A 27,512-nucleotide genomic window follows, 5' to 3' on the forward strand; every position below is an offset into this window, starting at 1 on the left:
AATATTGGCCTGTTAAGGCAACGCAGTGGGAGATAGGGAGGACTTATCTTCAGGCAAGAGGTACGGAAAATAACTGAAGCTGCCTGCATTTTTCGCTTCGGCAACCTCCAGCGGGCCCTCGTTCTCCTGCTTTAACACACAGACGCAAATCCATGTGCGTGAATACGACGATGATCTACCTCTACTCTTTTAATTCTATTCCTCCACAGACTAGGTGGAATTACAGCTCCCTGACAAACTCATCAGTACTTGTTTGGAGGAGTAGATATCTGGATTCATGCCCTGGATGCATCCCTGTTTTTTTGGCCAGAAAGCCATGAAAACCAGCCTTAGAGCCAAAGCTCTGGACAACAGAGCATTAATTAGGCTAAAATTGACTAAGAGCCTAAAGGGAGCAAAGATAGCCTAGGGAGAAAGACTTCTATTTCTACATCTGTCTATTTGTACATACTGGGAAAATTCAAACATTTGTCTTTGACATCCTTACGAAGTGTTTTAGATTTGTTTGGCTTTACAGATGACAAATAAAGGATGGCAAACAGTGTAAATAATGCTGTATGCACCAATCAGAATTGAATCATTATGCATTTTAAATTCCAGTCCAATTCTTGACGTATAATTAGATGTATGAATTTCTAATAATTCTAATAAAGTCTAATAATTGTAATAACTCATTACATCTTATCATCATACACATCTTGTGTATAGATCAACATACAGTATACAGAGCAACTACTTACTTTGGTCAATACTAACCAACTAACTATATGAATAAAATCACAGGAAGTACACTGTGAACACAGGCAAAAATTAATAGCTGAGCCTCAGCTAGAGGTGAAGAGGCTAAGAAGAGTGAATTTAGTTGCATTCACACTACAAGCGACAAAGAGTTGAGTTGACAAAGTTGAGATATGTTCAACTTTATGCAAACGAAGAGCGACTTTCGGGAGCGACAACCATAAGGAATAAAGTCAGTGGAGCACACGTGATCCGTCGCTCTTTAGTGCCGAGGCAAGATGAAGGAGAAGCTCATTTTAGCTGTCAGCAACTGTCCTATAAGTTATGATAAGTATGTTATGTTGCATAATGTTGCATAAAAGCACATTTTAACACATTTAATGAGAAACACTGCCAGCTCCATTGAGACTAAATGGATGCACTGAGATATATTAAAAAACTGCCCCCTGTGCTTTAAGCTAGAGAGTGAGATTTCGATTCAGAATCAAATGTTGACGAAATTATATTTTGGATATGCAATACTAAGGATTTATGATATGTCTCCATGTACATACAATGGTACTCACTGTGCTGACTCCAAGCCTGAATGGTTTCGTGAACCCAGATAGACCGGCATTTGCACTTTTGCTGCAGATAAATAGCCACAATCTCATTCATCTTAATATTAGGCATTTTATGTACTGATTCCATTTGTATAAAAAATGTTCCTTCCAAAATGTTTGTTTGTAGTGATTCGATGTCTACAACTTGGAGTAACATCTGTGAATGTCATTCACAAACGTTACTAGGCAACCAGTAGTGGGAACGCCCACTAGCGATCTCACCGCCAGCCACTGGCGACATGCAGCGACAAAGTCGCTGGTAGTGTGAACGCAGCATTTGGCGGATGACTGGCTGGCTTACTGTCTTGGACCGATTAGAAAATGTTATTATTTTGATCTAAGCAAAGAGAAATATTCCAGCAGCCCATCTTAGAGTGATCTGATTACTGTCACTGCTCATTTGGAACACTAGCAGTGAAAACTGCCTGTTGTGATGATGATTATGTGATATCAGTAACTTATAAGTTTGGAAGTAGCAAACGACTTTCAACGACTAATTTCCTCTCTCAGTCCAGTCGAGTTCACAGAGAAATAACACCCGCTATAAGCCGAAGATGCGTTGATTGCTTTAGGGGTTTCTTTAACCCTACTAAAGGCTTGTACAGCAAGTCTTCTGACTAGCAGGATAAAGTCTGGTCCACATCGCAGCTTATTATATCCAATGCACAAAAAAATAAGTTTACAAATGTTGCATAATAGCACATTTTAACACACTTAATGAGAAACACTGCCAACCCCATTGAGACTAAATGGATGCACTGAGATATATAAAAAAAAACTGACCCCTGCACTTTAAGCTACAGAGTGAGATTTGGATTCAGGATCAGATGTTGATGAAATTATATTTTTGGCACTGGAAAGAGAAACTAATCCAGCCAGATATAATTTCCCACTGAATGTCTCCTTGTATCTTTTAAATCCGCCCAAGTCCACCCTCAGTGCTCTTTAGAATACCCACAAAAACAATTAACTCAAAGACACAGGCAAGGGCGTCCTTTTGTGTCCAACCAAGGCTTGAATTGGATTTATCCCCCTGCTTTGGGGGATTATGTGATAAATTGCCCACTGCACCAGAACAGGGAGGAGAACGAGACTACTGTGTGAAACTTTTAAAGGTGATTTCACAGGGCTTGTTATGAAAAGCTAGCCTAGAAATCTAGACGCACCCTAGCGGCAGCAAATTTTATTTTGCAGCCAGTGTCGTCTAGCAACTCTCCGTTGGCTTGCGAGCTGGAAAAACCAAACTCTAGTCAGGCCAATCACATCGTGTAAAGAGTTGGTGGGCGGGCTTAACATAATGATGGCAGAGTTGTGACGGTTCCGCGTGAATTCCCTGCTACTTGAAAACAAAGAAGATGGCTGCTGCTTCTGGCGAACAGTGATCTTCCGCGACTCTGGAAGACTTGGAGTTAAGCTTTTCTTTGATGAGAAAAGAACAAAGAACGGCACTGATATCATTCTTAAAAAAGGAAGATGTGTTCGGAGTTTTGCCGACCGGAAACGGCAAAAGGATCCCGCCCCTTGGATTGAGCCCTGCCAATGGTGTGTTCCCAGACCCAACATCTTGATGTGGGTCTGGCTTGTCAGGCTAATAAAAAGCCTGAATTTGCAGAGGAAAGTTTCTTTGCAGAATACAAGTTACTTCCAATGTAACTTAATGATAAATTAATGTTTGTCGTTGTGGTTTAATGGTGAGGAATAATAATTGCATTTAATCATTTAGCAGATAAAAAGCATCTGCTAAATGATCAAGTGTAAATGTAATTACAGTCTTTTCCATATCTGATGTCACCAGTTCACTGTTTATGACGTATATTTTATGTGCTTGTGTTTCTACTTACCCAGAGGTAGCCTTGAGGAAGTGAAGTGCTCACCGCTGAAACGCCAAGTAAAGCACACTGAACAGGATTATGAAGAGCAGCCTCCAGCTATAAAAAAAGAATAAAATATATATATTTTTTAAATTCTTGCCTAATGACTAGACCTGAGAATTGTACATGCAATCAATAATATATAAAAAGCATTTTTTAACAAAGTTAGGTTACATTTATAATTGTCTTGAGTGAAACATGGTGCTAGAAATGACAAGGTCACAGGGTTTTCGACTCCCAGGGAATGCATGACCTGAAAAGGTCGTTTTCGATTAAACAGTCTGCCAAATGCGTAAATATAAATGCTCCAAAAAAAAACAAAAAAAAATCTTCACAAGTAAATGTGTTTCATTTTAAGACTGTTTAGATATTTTTTTTACAGGAAAACAAGAAAATATACTGCTTAAGAAAATTATTTTATTATTACAATGAAGCAATGTGGCTCAGTTCAAATAGTGGGTGGCATATTTATGGAGACCATAATGTTGCGTGATATCACGCCATATTAACAGACCACAAACAGCCGCTGTTTGGGAATGTTTATATTTATTGTGAGAAGGCTGGGAGAGATGGTAGAAAGCACGTCTAATTTAATTAGGGAAGGGGGGGTGGGGGGGTAGTTTGGTGGGCATCAATCGCTAGCTATTTCCAGCAGTCATTTCCCATTTCCCCCACTTTCTCAAAGTGCAAATATAAACAGGTCCAAAATAATGCTGGAAAAACAGTCAGTCAAGACCTCTGCATCTCCTTTCTCCAAACCACTCCCTTATTTTTTCACAAGCACACCAAGATTCCTCTTGCATCTTTACGGTTTATCCCATTTTTATATAATTCCTCCATATGCGGTGACAGAAAATGTCTAATTTGTAATTAAATGCCAGTCGTGGCAGAAGCACATATGGCAGCCTGCGGGCAGCAGAGCTTGGCTGGTGGAGGAAAGGGACAGACTGTGTCTTCTGAGTCACTTGAGAACACTGTTGCTCAGTGAGAAGCACAGGCAATCTTCACAGGTGGAGATTGCTTTGTCTTTGTCCATTCTCCGATGAATAGCAAGTGCATTTGCCTGAATATCTGCTTCAGTCTCAGTCCCCCAGGGTCTAAGACACATGCTACATGATTTCTCCAGCAACACTGGTTTCTAGGTTCTCAAACAGCAGTTTGCAAGACTAATGTCCAACTGCAGAGGTAATATACTGCTTCTGAAGACTGGAGTCTGGTCCATCCTGAATGCTTATTTTTATGTATGGAATTTCAAACATACTTTGTGACCTGTGGCACTTCATAATAACCATTCATTCAGTCTACGGGTGCTTGTTATGCTTATTATACAGTATGGGCAAATTTAAATGCATAAGATGCTAAGAGTGTATTTATATGACTGGTCTTGACTTTAAAACACTCTAAAACTTATAATTGAGATATCATCAACATCACCCTCAGTTTGCTCAGCCCATTAAAGAGATAGATCGAGAACAAGGAAGCAACATATGTCACGTTTGTATTTTACACTGTGTTGTGTATTGTGTATGTGAAGTACGTGAAGTAATAGAACAATTCTGGTTCAGATTTTTTTCATAATTTTTCTTTTAGCAATTTAAAAAAATGAACAGAGTGGAAATAATTATTCATGCATCGACAATGATGAGATCATTTCAGAAAAATAATACCGAACAGAACAAATATAATAAATAAGAAATGATATATATATATATATATATTTATATATATATATATACACACACACACACACACACACATTAAATTTATATATATATATATATATATAAAATGTCATTCCAAAACTGTAGGACTTTCTTTCTTCTGTGTAACATAAAATATTATTATTTTGAGAAATGTCTGTGTTTTTGTTGTTGTTGTTGTTGTTGTTTTTTACAATGAAAGTCAATCGCCAGAAAAACAGTCACCAACAATCTTCAACATGTATTTTTTGTTTTCCATATGGAATGGCATGAGGGTGAGTAAATAATGACAGAATTTAATGTATAATGTGTTCAGGATAAGACCTGTTATATTAATCATAAAAGTATCAATCATTCAAACTCAGTTCACATTATCATTGGTTTATAGTGAGCAGCTCAACTCAAATTGAATAAATACTCTGCAAGGCCATTTAATCAGCATCATGGTGCCTTATTCCATTAAGCCTCTTGCTCAGATGCAGGTGCAACACTGGAGATCCCAATGGGAGAAGGAGAACAACCGCAAAGAGATTTGATGGAAGACTTCTGTTTGGGTGCTCGTCTGGGGAAAGGGCAAAAGGTGAGCTAATTAAAGAGAGATTTGTTGATGAAGAAAGAGGCCGCCACACAGCTGCTGGCCCCAGTGACCCACTGCTCTACATGGTCTCTATCCACCCCACCCTTCTGGGTGACGGGCCTTATGCCAGCTCCAGGTGGTGAGTATCCTTTCCATAGGCCATGAACTCATCTGGAGGAAACCCATATTAGCTTCCCTTGCAGAGTCTATCCTGTCTGCAATGTGTCTGCATTTATTCCTGTAATCAAATGCACAAGGATAGTCTGTCACAGCATCTAGAAAAACAGGAGAATGTTTCTAAAAGGCAGACATCAGAAAATGTAAATGAATAAGATTTTGATGAAATATTTTATTGTTTTTAACCAAATAGCCTTGATATGCATAATAATAAAAGAAACCCATCAAGAAACTCATCAACTCAATAATTATGAGTCATCAGGGTTGAGGAGGTTTCGGGACAGAATAATTATAGCAAAAACAAATGGAGCGTTATGATTTGAGGTGCATTTTCTGTGACAGCATTTAAATCTCTATTCTACCTGTGATTTAATGCATTTTAGATGCGATTAAAGTTACACAAAAGGACATGGATCCTCCCTCTCTGAGTTAACAAGGAATTATGCCAGTTTTGTTCTCCTTTTATGACTCATTAAGGGACCGCATCTTAAATAAAACATATAGTTTAAAAGTATGATGTCTGAACACATTATGAAACATTTATTTTTGAAACTGCACAATATATTCTGGATTGTAGTCACAATAACAATATATTTAAAAAAATTTAAATGTATACAATTCAAAAGTCTGGGGTTTTACAGTAAAAACCACAATGATCTGGAACATTGTTATTATTACTTAAAATAACTGTTTTCTATATAACTATTTTATATAAACAGTTATGTTACTTATTTTTGTGGAAACCATCAGGATGTTTTGATAAGACGTCAAAAGTACAGCATTCATTTGAAACAGAATTTTAAGTTATAAATGTCACTCATAAATGTCAAGTTATAAATGTCACTTTTGATCAATTTAATGCATCCTTACAAAAAAGCTTTTGACTTTTAGTGTTTATAAAATTATAATGACATTCATTTTATTATATAATCAAATTTAAAATATAGCTGCAATCAAGCAAAATAACTCCGATAGCCAGTTAGCTAACAAAGATAGTTATATTCAAAAATAACTATTTACAGATAGGCCTATTTGTTAATTCATATGAATACATTGATTGTGTGTAATTATGTTGCATGCTTTACATCACTGAATTCAAAACATCATATTTTTGCAAATTTTTGACTATGGAAGTTTAAACCTTGTGCAAAAAACTGACAAATGGGAGATGCTCTCGATGATACCAAAACAGCATAGTTCATCTTTAACTCCACCACATATTAAAACACTAGGGTGAGCTGGGACTCCACAAGACCATCATTAAATGAACTCTGGTTAGCATTTAATCCACAAAGCTTGGTTAACATGGAGCGTAGCAAAACGAATAAAAGTCTAGCCTGAGTCACTACAGCAAAGCAGCACTTCACTCAGATGAAAGAAATCTCAAATCCTCCAGACAACAGCATCACAGGCGGCTCCCACACGCTAACAAACACTAATATAACTCTTCTGTTGGTTATTAACTGATAATTGCCAGGCTTTAGAGCCCTCTTTCCCACTTCGTCTTCGCTCTTAGCCTCAGGGTAGAAGAAGTGAGGTAGGGAGAGCCAAGATAGCACAATAAAAGTGCCAATGTTAACCTGATCACTGCTAGAAAAGCAAACTGAATTTGTATTTGTTTGACACAGGCTAAATCAGTGCTAGTCCAGGGCTCATGCTATATTGTAGCGTTCACGCTAATCCTTGTGGTGTGGAGGAGAGCTGCAGACACTGGGAACCCAGAGAAACGCTGTATAATGCAAGGCTGACATGGGTGTGTTTAGCATTCTGCTTCATCGCAGGATTAGGAAGACAGAAATAGGAGTGGATTAGCCTATAGGAATTCAATACACATGTGGGAAAGGACCGGTCACAGGGCAGTAGGATTAAAGCTCTAGAGAGGTTGTGGCAGTTTAGCCTCAATGTGACAAAATTAATATAAAAAGCCCAAGTCCCACCCTCGGAAACAATGACGCTGTCTCAAAGACTTGTTAGTTGTTTCCCAGTATCCAATGAAGGACTCTAACACAGATGGATGACAGAATCAACGATGAAATGAGCTGCAAGTGTTAAGATTTCATGAGCTGGATGAAATCCAATCATTTAAATATCATGGACCAAGATAAGCAAAGATCAAAGTGTCACCCTGCTGTGCTATCTGTTATGCTTTTTGCATAGAATATTTAGAGTAATGTGAGCAGAAGTATAAGTTTTCAGTTGGACCTCTCAAATTTTAGCCCTCCAGTTACTTAGTGTTGGGTTTACGAGCTGGATTATGGCCTGTGGTGGAACATATGGCTGAGGTATTGAGTAACGTATGCAAATTGAAAGGAATAGTTCACCTCAGAAAGAAAATCCTGTTATCATTATTCTGCCTTGAGTCATTCTGAACCTGTATGAGATTTTTTCCTCCAAAATCAAAAAAGAATTTATAAAAAAAAAATATGAATAACCTGCCCACTTTTTTTCATGTGGGCTGCATTTATTTGGTCTTTTCAGGCTGTCAAGTTCCAAAATGTCAAAAAGCTCCATAACTGTCTCATAAAAGTGGTTCATACAATTCATGCACTATATCCAAAGTTTTTTTTAAATTATATGATAGGTCTGTGTGAGAAACTATCAAGTGATTATTCCCTGAAAATCCACTGAATATCTTTGGCACATTCATGAGAGTAGCAGCGATAACAAAGTAAAGTTGCAGTCCGTAGCTTTTTTGGGTTAAAAATTATCCCAAATAAATTTTTGAGCAAGTACATAACCATCCAGTGTTCAAAACGATCTGCTTGCCTTAGCTCGATTCAAAATGGTAAGCTTGTAATAATGTTTTTAATTCCAGTGGTACTGGTGGATTTCCGAGGGGAAATTCGAGCATGTCTTTGCGCCATTACGTCACATCTATACACATAAAGAAGGTGTCTCGGCTAGTAGGCTATGTTGTGTGTGAGGATGTTGGAGGTGGAGATTTATAGCCTTTTCTCACATGACTTGATATAATTAAACTTATCAATTTGATGGCGGATCCAGAAAGGTTCAAACGACAATCACCAGTGACAACTGGAGATTCACCCGTTGTAAAACGCGAAAGACTTCGGACTTCGGAGAAAAAAAAGAGACCGCTGAAAATTTTCCGGTGAAAATTCTTATGTTGGTCATACTTACAAAAAGTAGAATCTGTGATTGCGAATGACAGTATGCACACCACCAGCGCGGTGGTTGACAGCCGCACATTCTCCTCAAAACATTGGATTCATCCGCGCTGTGCCCTGCCGAGGCACAACGCACGCAAAGTTGATAATTCCGCGAATAACTGCAATTGCAGATTTCGAACAGAGATGGCGACAAAGAGGACTGCAGCTTTAATTCTTTGAATCAGATCTGTTCAATGAATCACTCGATCCAGTTCATAAAACTGGTCTGAATGATTTGTTCCCAAATCTGACTAAAATGGTTCTTGTGTTCAACTGACTAACTCAATGATTAATTTGTGGTTGTTAACAGCTCATTGGAGGGTAAGATTTTCAGTGAATAATAACCTAAGATTTGTTCAGTTGCTACAGTATCATTCAGCTTCTGAAGACGTGAAATATGACTATGGTGCTTTTTTGTAATTTTGGAGATTGACAACCCCATCCCCATTCATTTTCATACTGAAAAGAGTATTTCCAAAATTCCACATTAAAAGGTAACATACTGTATATAGGCTTGTAACAACATGAGGTTGAGTAAAACAATGACATAATAAAAAATTTGGGGGGTGAACTATTCTTTCAACTATTTCAATGTTTCTTCTTTCTTTTAAATGAGGTGCTCTGGTTTCTGCAACAATTGATTGAAAATTTCACATTAGTGCTAGGCAGGTGGCGCTGCGAGTCATTTAGCATATTGGTGTACCACAGTACCATCTGACATTGGCAGAACATCACTAACCAACATTTATATTCATGCAGGCATTGATATTTCCCTCCTTATGTCCTGCTCAGTCATTCAGCACTTTGTGATGCATCCAGCTAATGTGATAATCCAACACATCTCTTCATCTCCGCCCAGCACAACTTCACTGACATGGCGTGACAATCCCAGCATCGTTGAGATGAAAGCGATGGACTGTTCTGCAAATAATGGGCTTGAAAAGACGAGTGGAAGCCAAGAGTTGTCTGGATCATATAAATCTCTCCGTCTCTGTATCTATCTCTATTAATTTCCTTCCTTATATCTCTACCAAGCGGAACGTGTGCACAGAGTAAAGTGGTGAGCCACCAAAACCTCGGCCAGCCCTCTGGATCTAATTGGAGAATGCCACTGCAAGGGACCATAGAGGGGTGTGACGAGAGGTATCTTTAATACCCTTGATCAGATGACATGGAACACAGAACAAAAGGTCCTCAAATCCCTATTGCGCTGAGCAGCAGGCACTGTTACCAAGCTGCCATGCAGGCTCAAGGAACGTATCCCAGGCTTTAAGCTCTCATTTTAAACTACCCTTCATCCTGCACAGCTGTGCCCCCAGAAAAACTGCTTAAAATTCTTCGACTGATCATAATAATTACAAGAAACAGCTACTAATCAGGTGCTGACAAGGGAGTGGTAACATTAGATAACCAAATATCCTGCTTCACTTTCAAATCCAGTACATTTCTCCTTATCAGCCTTGAGGGACAGGTAAGGTGGAGACGTACCCACATTAATGGTGGTGGAATGCTAATGAACCACATTTCAGCAGAAGACACAAGGATCCAGGTTTCTTCGGGTCCCCAGCGGAGACCGAGTTTACACTGCGACAAGCATGCAAAGCGCTTTAAGTTGATGTGCGACCAGCGCTTAATTTGCAGCAGCCCATGTGGGGTGATCGGTTGAAGAAGACTGACAGCATAATTAGCTGAGAAAAAGACAAACTAAGGAAATTCACAGAAACACGATTACCAGATTAAGTCCAAGATTGAGAATGTTTCAGTTCCCATTGTTAAACAATTACTTAAAATGTTCCCATACACCACTGAAAGTATATCAAAGGAAGCGTTAATGTTTAAATTAGTCTTTAATAGTCTTTTTTTGCGCGCTAAGCTTTGCTCCTTGTCGTTATTTTAGTCCATGTCCTTTGTTTTCTCCACAAAAAACACAGGGGGCGTGAGGAAAAGGGGTGGAGGACAAGACTGTGACTGCTTGCTTTAAAGGCTATGTTTGAGCACTGATGATTTCCAATAATTAGCACGTAACTGTCAAAGCAACAGATCAACCCCTTTGCAGATGACCTCGCTCTCAGAGAGTGCTGCAATGCCACCTCCAGAATGAGAAGAACAGATCCACACTGCCCTCTACTGCTGGCTAAAGTTGACAATATAGAAGCCAAGTCAAACTTCTGTGCTGCAAAACTGGAAAATCTGACAAATGTGAATATCTCATCCATCAGAGAGGGACTGCGAGTTTAGATTTCTGATATTATTCAGCTGAGAATTAAAAAATATAGTTAACAGAAAATGTTTAATTTTGTCTTCCTTTACTCACCCACACGTCATTCCAAACCTGTACATTTTGAAGAATGTTTCCACTGTTTTCCATACAACGAAAGTCAATGGGTCCAGATATATATTTTTTTTATCTTGAACTATCCCTTTAACAAGATCTTGTTAGAGATGTTTCTGTCTGTTTAGTAATATACATTGGAGATAATTTTACTGTCAAATGCTCTGAATAAAAAGGCATTTTTGGTGTCACTTATATGACACAACATTTATCTATCTCCTAATAAGCCTTAAGTCCTCTATTTACACCATTTCTGGACTTCCGATATCATTACAATCTAATATAGCTCTTATGACTTGGTGTGTGGGGGGCAAATGGGCCATAGCACAAAGCCAGAAAGTCATCCTGGCTTATTACCAAATTGGCCTTTCGTAGAACAAGCTCTCCACACAGATGCGATGATAGCTTTGCTGCCATGGGCTATTCACATAGCGTAATGCGGTAAATCCTGGTCACAACCCTGAGGCAAGCACATAACAGATATGTCACAGTGCTATTGGGCTTGTTGGTGCCTACTGCAGTGGACTGAAAACTCCTGGGCTGTTTGGAAGAGTCTCTGAGCCTAGCTGGATGGTTATGAATACAGGAAATATTGATAAGGTAAGGGACAATTTATGATCAGGCAGTCAAGGAGCTTCTGGCGATGGTACCATATGAACTACCTGACTAGACAAGACTAGACTCAAGGTTGGTATGGGGAAACATTAAAGGGATAGTTAATCTAAAAATGAAAAGACTGTCATCATTAACTTTTGTGTTCATATTTCATTTGAGAACTGGATGGAGGGGAAGATTTTCAGGGAATAATGACTCACACATAGTTATCTGGACTACTTTTATAGTGATTTTCATTTAACAACCCCAGTAAATATATAACTATTAGGGCTGTCAAAAATGTGTAATTTTTTTTCTTTCTGTTTAACGTATTAAAAATATTTCATGCACTTAACGCAGCATCTGTTTATTTCCTTGCATCCTTTGGCTATAGTGACGCAAATGAATGTCGACAGCCAGTGATTCATTCAAGTGCTTTTAAACCATTCAAGAGCAAAAAGAGGCAAAAGAGAATTCAATACTGCGCGCTGTACCCGGAACATGCAGACAGACAAGTTTCGGGAACAGACAGTGCACTTGAGTGTACAAAAACACACAAAATGATGTCAAAATGCCTGTTCTGGCTAGTATCCTAATAAGCACAGTCTTAAATGAGATCAAAAGTCTTTAAATCAACGTAAAATGTTGGAAAATAAGCGGCTGTGTCAGATCTGCGTCATGTGTGTCACACGTCACTTAAAGTGACAGCAGCCTAATTTACCTGCTGCAGTCTGTGCCATTAATGTTAATCTAAGAACAAAAGAAAAAGAGAAAGTCACTCACTACTCTTGATGACTTTTTGGATCATTTACTTACCCTCATTTTGTTCCAGACCTGTTTGAATTTTCTTTCTCTTTTTTTGTGGAACATAAAAGGATATATTCTGAGAAGTGTTTTTTGTCTAATTAAAGCCAGTTTGGTCCAATGTTGTGGACCCCACTGACTTTCATTTGTTTTCTGCAAAAGAAAGAAACTGATACAGGTTTGAAATGACATGAAGACAAGTAAATTATATAATTTAAATTTGTGGGTGAACTATTTCTTTAAATTTTAGTTTCTCTGCCAGTAATGCTCTAGTGCCTATTTAAAATATGACTGCTGTCAAGAGCAGCACTCGTTACTTTTGAAGGTTGCAATGTTTAACACCAGACATGACCAAAGTCACCCTCAGAACAAGAGATTTTGAGACTTTTTTGTTGCGTGCTGTCACCAAACTGTGCAATGGACAGTGACAAGCTCCAGTCGTGTGTCGGGAGCTTCCGCGGAGTGCAGCGATTTGAAGCCTTGACCGAGATGGCGAGTTTATATCAACACTGGTGACAGGTGCTCTGTGATCTTGACAAAGAAAAGGAAATCAGATTTACACTTGCTGTCCAACATAATCCAAATGTGTTGAGGGCCCAATACATTCGCCCTGCCTGAACTCTGCAGATGAACAAGTGACAGATTAGGGAAAAGCTATTTGAGCAAAAAACAAAAGCGCTCTTAATTAATTACACTGATCCTTGGCGATGAAGGGCCAGATGAAGATGAGGTTAAGCTATCAGCAATTAATAGCAAAGCCTCGATGAAGCCTCCTGGATTTAGCTGTAAGTCGGGTTGGGGTTTTTAAAATTCAGCTCAATGCACTGTATACGTGTTTGTATTTACTTGCAGGATATACTGCAGCATAAGAGAGAAAGTGTCGCAGCAGTCCAGCGGAGATGTGAAGGAAAAAGCTTTTAATCCATGCTGTGGCGTCTGTTCTTCACAGACGAGGAGGAAGATGAAATGCAGAACTCACAGAGGGATCGAAAGGAAGCAGAGAGAGAAAAAACGCAAACCTTATATATGCACAGAAAAGATTGCAGAAGGCATAACCCTGTCTGATTTTATGGGGAAAAAATGCCATGCTGACAAAAAACAAAGGAGAAAAAAAGTAGATTCAACAGAGTGCTGCCATGTAAGGGGAAGGGCACCTTTCTCCAAGACATTTCTGATCTATATTTCATATGCTTTCTGTCTTGGTCTCATGTGTTGAGCATCAGCTTGAGATGTTTTTTTTTTTTTTCTCTCTTCCTGCTGTAACAGCTTCAAGTCATTGGTGTCATATATCAGTCCCCCTCCAAATGGTACTATAAATAGACTACATCCACACATTCACTATTGCAAGAGATGTCATTGTGCCATCTCGTCAGCAGTCAGTAGTCAATCATTGAGTTATGGAGGTATCACATTAGTTATGGACCACAATTGGTCCACTCTCAAGCAACAGTACGCTAGCACTACTGATAGAATGTGGACAGGAAACAAAACAAGTATGTCCAGACCATGTCAGAACTCACAGTAGTTTTAAAACTCTATACAGATCAACCCTCTATATCAGTCTGAGGGATGCAAACAAAGTGGGAAATTCACTTTTTACCCACCAACCACTGGCTGTTGAATGCCCAATTTTACCAACCATTTGATTTGATGATGAAGCTGTAAATAAATACCAAATTATATTATTAAAAAACAACTTACAAACTGTTCACAAATGTATTCTATGCTTCACAGGCACAACACATGGCCAGAAAATTGGAAGAATCTGCATGCAAACAAGCCACACTGGTTTTTGCTTAAGATCAGTGATGTGTTAAGCTTATTGCTTGAAGCCCAAAGCTGCTTTTAACAACTTGAGCAGCTATTGACAATCAAAGCACAACCATGAGTCACAAAAATAGTATTTAAACTGCAAAAATATCCAAGTTATCCAAAGTTATACTGGGCACATATCCACAACAATAAGCTAAAGAAGGCCTTGTTCCTGTAGGCACGCTTCATTGGACAGAACCATGACATGGGTTTAAGTACTATAAAAGAGATTCAGAAAACATTTATCCATTTTCCCCTGTGTTAATCCCAAAAAAGAAAAGTCAAACCTGATACCTCCAAAAAAATCCTTTTTTCCAGCATGTCTTCCCACACTTCAAAGCACCCTGTATGGGATCTCCACGGTATTGAAAAAACACTCAAATAAGAGCCATCTCCAGCCTTCTCTCCATCCTAATGCTTCATCGGGAAACAGATTTTGTTTCTTTCTCTTCCCACGAGACATCTTTATACTTCTCAGTACTTCTAACGTAGAGCTTTTACAGCTGAAGTGGATTTTTAGTGGAGGGTTTTTAGCATGTTAAGGGATAGTCAGGCTTCCGTAATATCCATGTGAACGCTACCAGGCTGGAAACATGAGAAAACCAAACTCCAAATTTCTTTGAAACACAATCTAGCATGTTAAACTTCACAAAGCTAAAAACGGAACTTCACAGTTAGAGCCGTGGCCTGGCAGTTAGCACACATGACATTTGCCAATTCCATTCCCCTTTTCATCACCTCGGTATCTCTAATCTATTCTCATGAATAAAAATGCCAAACGGGTCAACAAAATGGAGACTTGAAGGATGCAAACATGAAAATCTACAATCTGACTGCCTAAGATGACATGATTTGACAAGGAGTTCAATCAAGGTAGGTTTAACATTAGCATACCGTTTAGGAAAGCATATGCAAACAAACATGGTTCCTCTTCACTTAGTATTGCAGTTCAGGAAAAATGAGTGCCTGTTTGTGCAGTATTACAGGATTTTTGTAAGGTTTAGAAGTGGGTCAGATATTGCCTGGTTGACTGCTTAGGGGTGGGATATAGAGAGCCCAAAGATCCGCGTCAGAAGTGAAACACCTGATAACGGTTATCTCCTCCGCCTAACAAGTCCACCCACCACCAGGCTTACAAAAACGGCAGAACTGTGTGTGTGCAGATCAGTTGTTCATGGTGCGATGCTACAGAACTTCTATTTTATTATTGGAGACGATGAGTCCCCAACAGCTTTTCTCTTTTGATCTTGGTCTTCAAGTGCCCCCTTTCCAATCCCTGCACCAATGAATGTTCTGCCAAGCGCATCAGATGCCAAAACCTAAAAGTAAGATGTTTGTAGGCCTTGGCACTGGCTAACACATGCTGCCCATGCCCAGTGGTAGTGGTATTGGCAGTTGAGGAGCAAGGTTAGATAGATACTCACAGTAATACAAAAGACATCTCTGCCAGGATGACTTTAAGTCACTCACTTTAAATCCATCTCACCTGCTCAAGAACCTCCTTCTTTTCAACAAGACACAGAAGCGTAAGACTTTACTAAAGACAACCATCCTTAACCGGACCAAATGTCATACTACCGTTAGATGGCATTCGGATCTTATATGTTTGGTGGCAGGATTCTGCCCATATTATACTGACAATGTATAGACAAAAAAAATAAGCAGAGCTAGAAAAAAATTACTAAAGAAATCTCAATGACTTTTGAAATCTACTATATTTTGAGTATCAAAAGTATATAATTTGTATAATTATATTATCACAAAGAGTGTTTCTGCAACTGAGAAAAACTAAAAATCCTGTGACTGCATTAAATACAAAAAATGTCCATGAGCTTTTAGGATTTTATAAATCTTCATAAATTTCCCAAGCCTGGAATGCACACTTTTAAAATGTACAGATATTTCTAGGTTTTCCAGGAACATTGTTCATAGAATTGTAGAGCACAACTCAATTTACCCCAACCCATATAACAATTCATGTTAAAGGTGGCTGAAACATTGCAGCTGGTTTTCACAAAGCAATGGCACCCTAAAGTTTGAGACAAGAGAAACACAATTAAAAAAAACTCCTAAGCAGCTGTGGAAAGAAATGATGTGGAAAAAGTACACCGTCGATCTGTTAGTCAGAGCTCCAAGCTGTTGCAAAAAAACATATGATCAAGCAATTTTTCCAACAAAATTGACTTCCCATCTATTGGGTTGCAATAATCTTTATTTAATGCAGCTTGATTGATTTATTCTCGGGTGCCCAACAGTCATTAACGTAATTGCATGATCGCTTTATAACACCCTCACATGGTGACTGGAGTAATTTGGCAACTATACTCACCATTCAGGGGTAAGTCACCTAACTTCGTTAGGTCTTAAAATCTAGCCCGAAATATCATCTTCCAGACAGTAAAATTGATTTCATTCCTTTTTGACTGACTCTAAAGCCATTTTAGTCTGTCTCTTACCCGAGTTCACTATTTGATATATGAGGAGCTTGCCGCTCTTAACAGCTCCTATTGATCCACAACCTCCCTATCCTACAAGTGTGACTGGAAAGCTTCCATGTCACCTTGTAATTCCACAATCCTGGCAATGTTCCCATAAGATCATCCCATGGTCAGACTCGGTCTGTGGAGGTTGCTTTTGTGGGACTTTAATTTCCTAGCTTAAAAAATGATTGCAAGGTGTACAACAGTTTCTAAAAGTACTTTGTCTTCCGGAAAGAAACTATAATCTTTTTTTCTGCTCAAAGGAAGTTTCTGAACAGCCTTTGGATGTCAAAGCAGAAAAAAATACATGCTTTTTGTAACTGGTAGTCACTTACCTTCCATTCCTGGGCTTTGGAGGTGAAAACAGGCATGCGATAGGCCAGAAGTGGACACCAAAACTGAGCTTTTGTCTTCCCAAAATCCTCTGCAGAGAACCAACCCGGTGTGTTTTCGTCCCCTGCAAGAGATTATATTTGGCTTAGTTTATTATTCGTTCTTCCCTAGCAGATCATGCAGAGTGACATCATCTCATATGTCTATCTAATTATGAAAACAGAAGTATGGCAGTAGTTAAGATGTTTGAGGCTCCCGGTGTGCACTCTCTGAAGATATTTTCAGTATAGCAGACTAATGAGCCTTCACAAGTTTCATTCCTGCAGCAGGTGTCCATCTCAGCATGTGAAGATGCAACCTCCAGGTTTCAATTAATGAAGTCTAAATTCTAGAGGCGTGGGCCACCTAGGTCTTCTCTCACAGCCACTTTGACAGGTATTTACAATTGCAAAGCACAATACATGCCTGCCAGTAACAACTCTCTATAAAAGCAATTCAGTAATTACCTATCATGGCCATCTTACGTTTGCATAAAAAATGTCGTGTTTTTCTGGTCCCCTGCGTCTTCACCAGCGCATCAACTCAAAATTAGCCCCAGAAACCATGAAAATAGGCTACAAACAAATGCAGTCAGATTGGACTCAGCTCATTTGTTTTCACAGTGTGAAAGGTACGTGACACGGTCTGACGGCCGATGTACCATAGCCATATCAACGTTGAAGTCAGAGTGGGAGACTTAAGGGCCAATTAGCTTGAGGTTAGTCTCACTGTTTCTCAAGAGCTTCAGGATGATTTCTTTCCGATTTCATAGAGGGAGTACAAGCAGCCATAGTGTGACATCTCTGTATATCTGTGCTTTGTGGTCAACAAACTCTTAAGGTGCGTTAACATTTGATTTTGTCTCCATTCTCTCCCCACTAACAATGATCCCGACTCTCTAAAATCGATGCAATCAATGGCGTACTTCAGAAGGTCAGATTTCTAAAACTTCTACTTCTACTTAACTTCTCAGATGGACTTCTTTTGCCAGTAAGTACAGTAAGACTATGGATAAGACCACACAAATTCTTAAGATAATTGCGAACACCTTGCAATAATCCCCTTCAATACATTAAGTCCAGAAATGAGAATTCTTAATCTAATCGTTTTATACAAAGTTGATCCTACTGCTATGGCAAATCTATGCATTATTTATAAAAGTATTAAAAAAGTAATTGAATTTTTTGAAGGACAAAGGGAAAACAGAAATTCATCAACATTTGAAGAGAAAATTTGAATGGCCTTGATGAACTTTGCTGACGAAAAATAGGATTTCTCCATGCCTTTACAGCCGTGGTCACACAGTTAGGATCATTTCTAAAGGAATATTTCTGCATATCTGTTAAAATAGTTTGACTGACAGTCAACCTGGTCAATGAAATCTTGATTTGACTGAGTGAGAGATTTAGAAAAAAAGGGTATTTTATGGTAAAAAGGGACTTTATTTTAGAGTCCAAGTCTCACGATTAACAAGTTGCTTATTAGCATGCATATTACTAGGATATTGGCTTTTATCAGTACTTATACAGCACATATTAATGCCTTATTCTGCATGACCATATTCTACATCCCTTAATCTAACCCCATACCTAACCTTAACAACTACCTTACTAACTATTAATAAGCAGTAATTAGGAGTTTATTGAGGCAAAAGTCGTAGTTAATAGTTAGTTAACTATTGCATGTCCTAAAACATCAAATGTTGTGGACACAAACAACACTCCTCTTATGGAATGAGTATATATTTTTTGTGATAATGATCATGAAGAACTAAAAAAAGAGACTAGGCTTATTAGTTTTTGCATTCTGCAGTAAACATACGGCCTTCTGTGAGTAATTTGAGGCTAAAAATTGCAATCACTTGTTCTGACAGATTGTTTATACATACAAGTCTGTTCTCATTTATAATTAGTATGTTAAGTTAATTACACAATGTGACAAAGAGGAAAAACATTGTATACAAACATTGTATCAACAATGTCTGTCAAATACTATTCAAAATGCCGACAGAATCCGACAATATCACAATATCACAATATGATTTTAGCATAAAAGTAAATGGTAGCCAGGCATGCTATATGGACCCACTAGAATGTCAGACAAATATAATGAAAGCAAGGCCCTGATGTCTTTAGTCATTTAAAAGCAGAGCCGTGACAGATATTACCTGTTTTTCTTTCGATATGGCTGTTTATATGTTCACAGCACAATGAAGCATGAAAGCGAAATTCTACTAACTTACAAAAGCGTCTAATCCGTCCCCCCACAACGTCTCCTTTTTATTCGCAATCAGGACCGAATGCACTATATCTTACTAAATAAAACAGTTATGCCATGATCTCATTCTCATCACAAGTTTGCCCTTTAGAGGGATGCTTGAGGAGCATAGTTCACTTCTAAATCACTGTAACTGAATTCTAGATGTCAGTCAGCTACTTGTGGGTCATCAGGTTCACTGTTTACCTGCCTTGAACTGCACTTGCATACTGTGACCCCTAAGATAGCTATTAAATTAGTTAATGAAATGTGCTCTTTGCTGATTTGTTTGTCAGAAAAGGTCAATATGCACACTTTTAGACATTTTTAGACATTAGTAACTACCCAAGTTTGTCCAAACGTGCATCATCAAACTCTCTGGAGAAGAGTAAACGCTGGCATTCCTGGTTTACTAGGACACACTGTAGCAATGACATTCAGCCCTTTGAATTATATTAATAATGAACAATAATTGAAGTTTCGCTCTCAATAAACGCAGCGTGGCAAGTTAGATGAGACATTAGCAACGTTGAGGCCTGTCTTATGCCCCTGCATATAGCAAGGGCTAGCACTGCTAATGACTCTGGCATAATGCATTCTGCCTGTGTAAGCTCCCAATATCCTGGCTACCACAATGCGAGGAACAAGCCAGAACTCAGCGGCCAAACACACTCTCTTCACTCCCTCATTAACAATGCAGCAACCATCGTTCTATTCATGTTGTGTAGTAAAACTCAAGCCGCTTAGCAAAGGATAAGCAAACAAGTGTGCACCTCATCAGGGAGACTGGGGTTTAACCAGGGGTTGCTCATTGATAGCCGCTGTCAGAGCGTGAGAGAAAGAGAGACAAAGGAGAAGCAGAAAGTGAGAATGAAGGTGAGAGAATGATGGACAGGAGAGAGGATTTGGAGCTCGAGGCAAACGGGTATCTCTACCATGCAGACAATGGATGAGAAACTGGGATAAAATAAAAAGATAAATGTATTTGGACATCTACATAGGCAAAAAGCATGCACACACAAACACACACACACACACAAAATTATAAGAATTGGGGCTGTCAGTTTATTTCAGACAAATTGTATTGGAACTGTTGTAGGCTTTGCTATTGCACAAATGTTCTGGTTCAATACGAGAGAAGCTCAGTTGGCAGCATTAGTTGCATAATGTCAATTACCAGAGAAAATGTTTAGCCTCGGCTAATTGTTTTGTTTTTTATAGTGTTTAGAGTAAGGTATTTACAATGGATTACAGTGTCTGGAAAGTTTAAAAGAATTAAAAATGAAGCTGATGATATTTGGTTTTGCACTTATATAAAAAAAAACTCTAAAGTTGTTAAATCTGGGGTTTTCAAACAGTGGTCCTGGACCCCTGGAGGAGCTTTTATTATGACATTTATATTGTCACAAATGCAAATACTCCTCCATAATCAAAAACTTTCCTTCTGTAGCACAAAAAGTAGTTTGCATGACATCTCTCCACTCCGGATAAATTTTAAGTACTTTGTCCCACAACTTAGGAATGTATTGTGCCATTCTTAAGGTTCAAACAAACACCTAAAAGAAGCACCCAAACTATTAGTGCCCTTGTGTTGCTTTAAATGCATAATTGAAAACATTCATCAGAATGGTCCAGCAAACCGGCACAAAGCAAGGCTGTGAATAGCTGAACCAACAGCCTTGGTGGGTACTATAATGCTTTCATTAGAGGTTTGCTGCCTTGACTCTTTGAGAAAACAGGCAGGCACAACTATTTAGGACAAAATGTGAAAACACCATTTTTAATTAACAGCTATGTACTCCAAAAGAATACACTGAACTTCATCTAACTTGTTTGTCATTTACAATAATAGCTGGTAACCACTCATGGACCTTACAGTTTTTTCCAGAAGAAGCTTAGCAAATATACAGAAGCATCACATAATAGGGATTTAGATTTTAATTATGCTTTGGCATTATCGACTAACAGCGGTGGGCTTTAAATCTACTGTGATGATTAATTACAAAACAGGCCAATCTATAAGCACTTTGACAAAAGCAGCAAAGATATAGTCGAATCAAAAGAGTTCACAGGATGTTGCTCGACACTTCAGGGATCAATGTTGAGCAGCACAATTGTTTATTGAATTCCAATTAATAATGTATTTACAAATCATAAAAAATCGACACTTATTTTTATATGAATGTATAACAGCATGGCTTAATGCGGTTATAGATTCACATTAGAAGAAAAGAAAAAAAAGTGTATGTGTACTGTGCATGCTTTATGATTTCTAAATAGTATTCATTTAATTCAACAACTGAATAAATAAAGAAAATAAAGAAAAATAAATCCTGTTGCTTGGGTTTTGACTACAGTTCCAGCAGATGGAATCATAAGACAAATGTGTACTACACAAAGAGTAAAAAGACACAATCCATTGATAAACACTTTAGTCAGTCGTTTGGAAGCATAAGACTCAATGCTGAATAGTTACAAAAGATTCTTTGTGTGAAGTAACTGCATTAGAATACACAAGGAGTGAGAAATGCCTTTCATGCCTTTTCTTTCACTTTAGCATGAGCTTTTTCCATATGCTGTTTTCCTAGGAAGCATCAATGGGTTTCAGAAAGTGCTTTGAAGGAAAGCTTCCTAACTTGTTCACATTTGAAGGTTTGGGGGGAGTTGGGGATCAGTTGCTATGACATCCATTGACGTTAGTTCTTGCTTGCCAGGTTGCTGAGCCGTATAGTGAAAGAAAAGATAGGTTAAGGCCACTAGCACCTCACAGATTGGTTCTAAAAGTCCTCTCTTCTCTCATTATGTAGTCGTGCCAGACAGACCACAGCAGTGATCACTGATCAGGAGCGAGAGGAGATGGAGTGTGTCACTCAGGTGGAGTGGGGTAAACTACCACATGTTTCCCTTCCTCAGATATGTACACACAATCCTAAACTCCACCTGGAGGTATCAAACAGTGTTTATCATAACCTGATCGATCTCAACAATAGGTTTACAAATGATTTCCCACTCTTCTTTTCTGTGCTTAATTTAGAATGCTTTGCTACTGTCAGTCACATCCTCTTGTTCTTTGTCTACCACTATCACACATTGAGTAGATACACACACAAATAGAATTTGCCTTCATATAAGTTTTTCCATATCTCTCCTGCCATTTCGCATACTTTTTCTTTCCAAACTTTCTTCCTTCAGCTCTGTGACCAATCTGCCTTCTTTTGTGTGTGTGTGTGTGTGTGTGTGTGTGTGTGTGTGTGTGTGTGTGTTCATGTACTTACAACTGACAATATAAGCTGCCACAAGTCCAGTACTGAGAAAGCTACTTTGAAACTAGTATACCAAGCTAAAAGTAAGTCATTATTTAGTTTTTAACTACAAGCCAAAAAAAAAAAAGAAATTGTTAAATGCTCTAAATCTATGTAGTAATGTATATTCATATATATAGTGGGGAGAACAAGTATTTGATACACTGCCGATTTTGCTTACAAAGCATGTAGAGGTCTGTAATTTTTTATCATAGGTACACTTCAACTGTGAGAGACGGAATCTAAAACAAAAATCCAGCAAATCACATTGTATGATTTTTAAATAATTAATTTGCATTGTATTGCATGACATAAGTATTTGATCACCTACCAACACCTCACAGACATGTTTGTTTTTCTTTAAGAAGCCCTCCTGTTCTCCACTCATTACCTGTATTAACTGCACCTGTTTGAACTTGTTACCTGTATAAAAGACACCTGTCCACATACTCAATCAAACAGACTCCAACCTCTCCACAATGGCCAAGACCAGAGAGCTGTGTAAGGACATCAGGGATAAAATTGTAGACCTGCACAAGGCTGGGATTGGCTACATGACAATAGGCAAGCAGCTTGGTGAGAAGGCAACAACTGTTGGCACAATTATTAGAAAATGGAAGAAGTTCAAGATGACGGTCAATCTCCCTCGGTCTGGGGCACCATGCAAGAGCTCACCTCGTGGGGCAACAATGATCATGAGGAAGGTGAGGGATCAGCCCAGGACCTGGTCAATGACCTGAAGAGAGCTGGGAGCACAGTCTAAAAGAAAACCATTAGTAACACACTACGCCGTCATGGATTAAAATCCTGCAGTGCACGCAAGGTCCCCCTGCTCAAGCCAGCGCATGTCCAGGCCCGTCTGAAGTTTGCCAATGACCATCTGGATGATCCAGAGGAGGAATGGGAGAAGGTCATGTGGTCTGATGAGACAAAAATAGAGCTTTTTGGTCTAAACTCCACTCGCCGTGTTTGGAGGAAGAAGAAGGATGAGTACAACCCCAAAAACACCATCCCAACCGCGAAGCATGGAGGTGGAAACATCATTCTTTGGGGATGCTTTTCTGCAAAGGGGACAGGACGACTGCACCATATTGAGGGGAGGATGGATGGGGCCATGTATTGCGAGATCTTGGCCAACAACCTCCTTCCCTCAGTAAGAGCATTGAAGATGGGTCGTTGCTGGGTCTTCCAGCATGACAACAACCCGAAACACACAGCCAGGGCAACTAAGGAGTGGCTCCGTAAGAAGCATCTCAAGGTCCTGGAGTGGCCTAGCCAGTCTCCAGACCTGAACCCAATAGGAAATCTTTGGAGGGAGCTGAAAGTCCGTATTGCCCAGCGACAGCCCTGAAACCTGAAGGATCTGGAGAAGGTCTGTATGGAGGAGTGGGCCAAAATCCATGCTGCAGTGTGTGCAAACCTGGTCAAGAACTACAGGAAACGTATGATCTCTGTAATTGCAAACAAAGGTTTCTGTACCAAATATTAAGTTCTGCTTTTCTGATGTATCAAATACTTATGTCATGCAATAAAATGCTAATTAATTACTTAAAAATCATACAATGTGATTTTCTGGATTTTTCTTTTAGATTCCGTCACTCACAGTTGAAGAGTACCTATGATAAAAATTACAGACTTCTACATGCTTTGTAAGTGGGAAAACCTGCAAAATCGGCAGTGTATCAAATACTTGTTCTCCACACTGTATATTAAAGGTCCCATGGCATGAAAAATTTCACTTTATGAGGTTTTTTAACATTAATATGAGTTCCCTTAGCCTGCCTATGGTCCCTCAGTGGCTAGAAATTGTGATAGGTGTAAACCAAGCCCTGGGTATCCTGCTTCGCCTTTGAGAAAATGAAAGCTCAGACGGGCGAATCTGGAATCTTCCCCTTATGTCGTCATAAGGGGAAAGGTTACCTCCCCTTTCTCTGCTTTGCCCGCAAAGAGAATTCGGCCCGCCCATGAGAAAATGAGCTACGCGAGGGCGATATTGTTTTTTCCTCGAGAGACATCATGGCTTGCAAACGAGCGAAGCATGGCAGTTGCTCAGTGTTTGGATGTACAAATGAACACAAAAGTATTTTTTTTGTTCCTTCATCCGAGCCTCTGAAGAACCAGTGGGTTATGTGAATTTCTGATGTGTAATTGTTCCAAGTTCAGACAGATAATCTTTCTCTCAAAATCATTCAATACTGTTTATGCATCAGTAAATCAAGCCAGTGACTAAAATATAAACTTCACATCATTTCTCTAAGTAGGATGAAATTAATTTTATTTAAACTGTGATTAAAATATATACAGAAAGCGATCAAAGAACAATCCCTTTCCAATCGCCCAAGCTGTCAATCACAATTTATCTGGACACTTGCCAAAACTCGTTATGAAATCAATGACGCTGTTACACTGCACAACGAAGCTCTTACTTTATTTACATCATGTTTGCATTGATGAAAGCATTAGTGAGAGTGCAGAAACTGCGTTGCAATGATAAGATCTTCATTCATGCGATCAACAGACTGTCATCTGTTCAATGTTCATAACTGCAACCTTTTATGTGATGGGAATAGATCTAAATACTTTAAAAACTTCTCACGATTCGTTAATCTCGATAGCTGTAATAGTAAAAACGTATAATAGCTGAAATAGTAAAAGTTTTCGAGAGAGTTCCACATGTAATGCTAGCTATTTCATATGCAAGCATGTCAGCCAATCACAGCAGTGAGCGTTTACACTGAAGTCTCACAGCAGACACGCTCCTTCAAACAGAGCGTTCAAATCAGAGGCTGAAATCAGGCTAGGAAAAATGCCTTTTATTTCTAAATTATGACCATTTTTTATCTAAAAAACATACTAACATTATAAGGGCAACCCAGGAAACATTATAAAATAATAAAATAATCCATGTCATGGGACCTTTAACATATTCAAATATTTGAATGTATTTTATGAAATATCACAGTGGTTATATAATATATTATATAATAAGTAAAATATAGTTTTAATATATAATTTATATTACAACATAATATATCATATATATATATATATCATATAAGTATATAGACAATAGATAATACATAATGAATAATATATTATATAAACATGTAATATATACTGTACTATATACTGTATATATATATATATATATATATATATATATATATATATATATATATAATATATTAAATATAGTTATAAATCTCTGAACATGCAACAAGGGAGCATTTGTAAAAAGAACCCGATATTTTCTCTGCACCACATGACGTTGTCGTGGCAATCTCTGAACCACATCTTCATAATTAATGGAACCCTCAGGACACACTCATCCACAGTCATGTTGAAGTTCTCGATCTCACGCCCCATGAGTTCCCAGCATGCCGCCACAATATCACAAACACTGTTTTCTGACAGCATGTTTTTTATAGATACAAGCATATGTTACCCATTGCAGAACATTGTTAATGGCCCTCCTAACAGACAAAACAGCTGCATTTTATATCACACAAAAGTTGCACATCAAAGCAGGGCTTGTAGCGGAAAACAGTTGGGATGGAGGACTCAGGAAAGACCCTATGCAGCTTGTTGATAAGGATCAATACGTGTCAAAGAGGATACAGGGGATGGATGAACATAGGGATTGATAACACAAGGAAGTGGGCTGGGTTTTAATACACTGCCAGATGTGTTATGAAGGGTCTCAAATGACCACAATCAAAGTTTTTTTTTTGCACACATCCGACCCACACGTCCTCAAAGGATGTAAGAGAGCTCGGTAACAACAGGCCACCCATGAAATTGCACCAGCATTTCTGTTATTGTAATTTCATTTGGCTAAACGAGCAATGTGTGGGTGTAATGAAATTAGGGTGTAACTGACATCTTCAGCAGGCTGGATAACGACCGTCAGCACAAAACGCTTGGAATGTTTTGACATGATTCTAAGAAATACACATCATTTCTGCGCATTCCAAATGTGACATGTTATGACTCTGCAAACTGAAGTGTGAAAGATACACTGCGAGTTGTGAATTAAATCTTATTTTTGGTCAACAAGCTCGGCTGCGATGGATTTTTTCAAGAAAAAGCAAGAAAGCAAACCGGGGAATGCACAAAAAGCCAAATGGCTTCTTGAAACAAACAAAACGTTTCCAGTAAAAAAGGCTCTCAAAAATGTTTGTCATTCTCTCTCAGTTGCTATCTAGTTTTTTTTTTTTTTTTTTTGGAGGGATGTTGCCACTTACGCTGCCAACATCCACTTAGTGTCAGCCAAGATTGCTATTTGCCTATTGCCATAAAGCTCTTTTCAATAACAGCTCACAAATAGCCATAGGCAGCATATGTAAGGCAATTATTGTTGTTTTGAAAACAAGACAAAACGCAGCAAAACTTGAAACAATTTACCTTGCATTTAGAATGATTAGAAATGAGAGGTAAAAACAGGTTCCAGTCAAGGCTCTTGGAGATCTTGGCTCAAAAACATAGCTCAGGTTCACCCTATTCCTGCTTATTTCTCTGTTTTTCCATCAAGTAGGATGGTGTAATCTTTGATCATGCCCCTCATGAAGTAAAACGTACTCGGTTACTAACGTAACCTCGGTTCTCTCTAGAAGAGGGAACGAGTACTGCGTCTTAGCTAAGACGCTGCGGGAAAAGTCTCTTTTCACGAATATTGAAGCAAAAAATTATCCTTAATTTTAATATTTGTAAAACGCATTTGCCACAGTA

General features: G+C 38.6%; 1 protein-coding gene across 2 annotated transcripts in view; it reads right to left on the bottom strand.

The window, feature by feature from the left end:
• The window catches only part of arhgef10la (Rho guanine nucleotide exchange factor (GEF) 10-like a), a 128,285-nt gene that overhangs the window by 24,389 nt on the left and 76,384 nt on the right, over positions 1 to 27,512 (bottom strand). For both annotated transcript variants that reach the window (XM_084396155.1, XM_084396154.1), the window contains 2 exons: positions 17,190 to 17,311; positions 3,182 to 3,268 (listed from right to left, as the gene is read on the bottom strand). In XM_084396155.1, the coding sequence (XP_084252281.1) occupies positions 3,182 to 3,268; positions 17,190 to 17,311 (209 nt within the window). The remainder of the gene's footprint in view (positions 1 to 3,181; positions 3,269 to 17,189; positions 17,312 to 27,512) is intronic.

This window comes from Rutilus rutilus (genome assembly GCF_951802725.1).
Source record: "Rutilus rutilus genome assembly, chromosome: 22".
In the NCBI taxonomy this organism is placed as follows: domain Eukaryota; kingdom Metazoa; phylum Chordata; class Actinopteri; order Cypriniformes; family Leuciscidae; genus Rutilus; species Rutilus rutilus.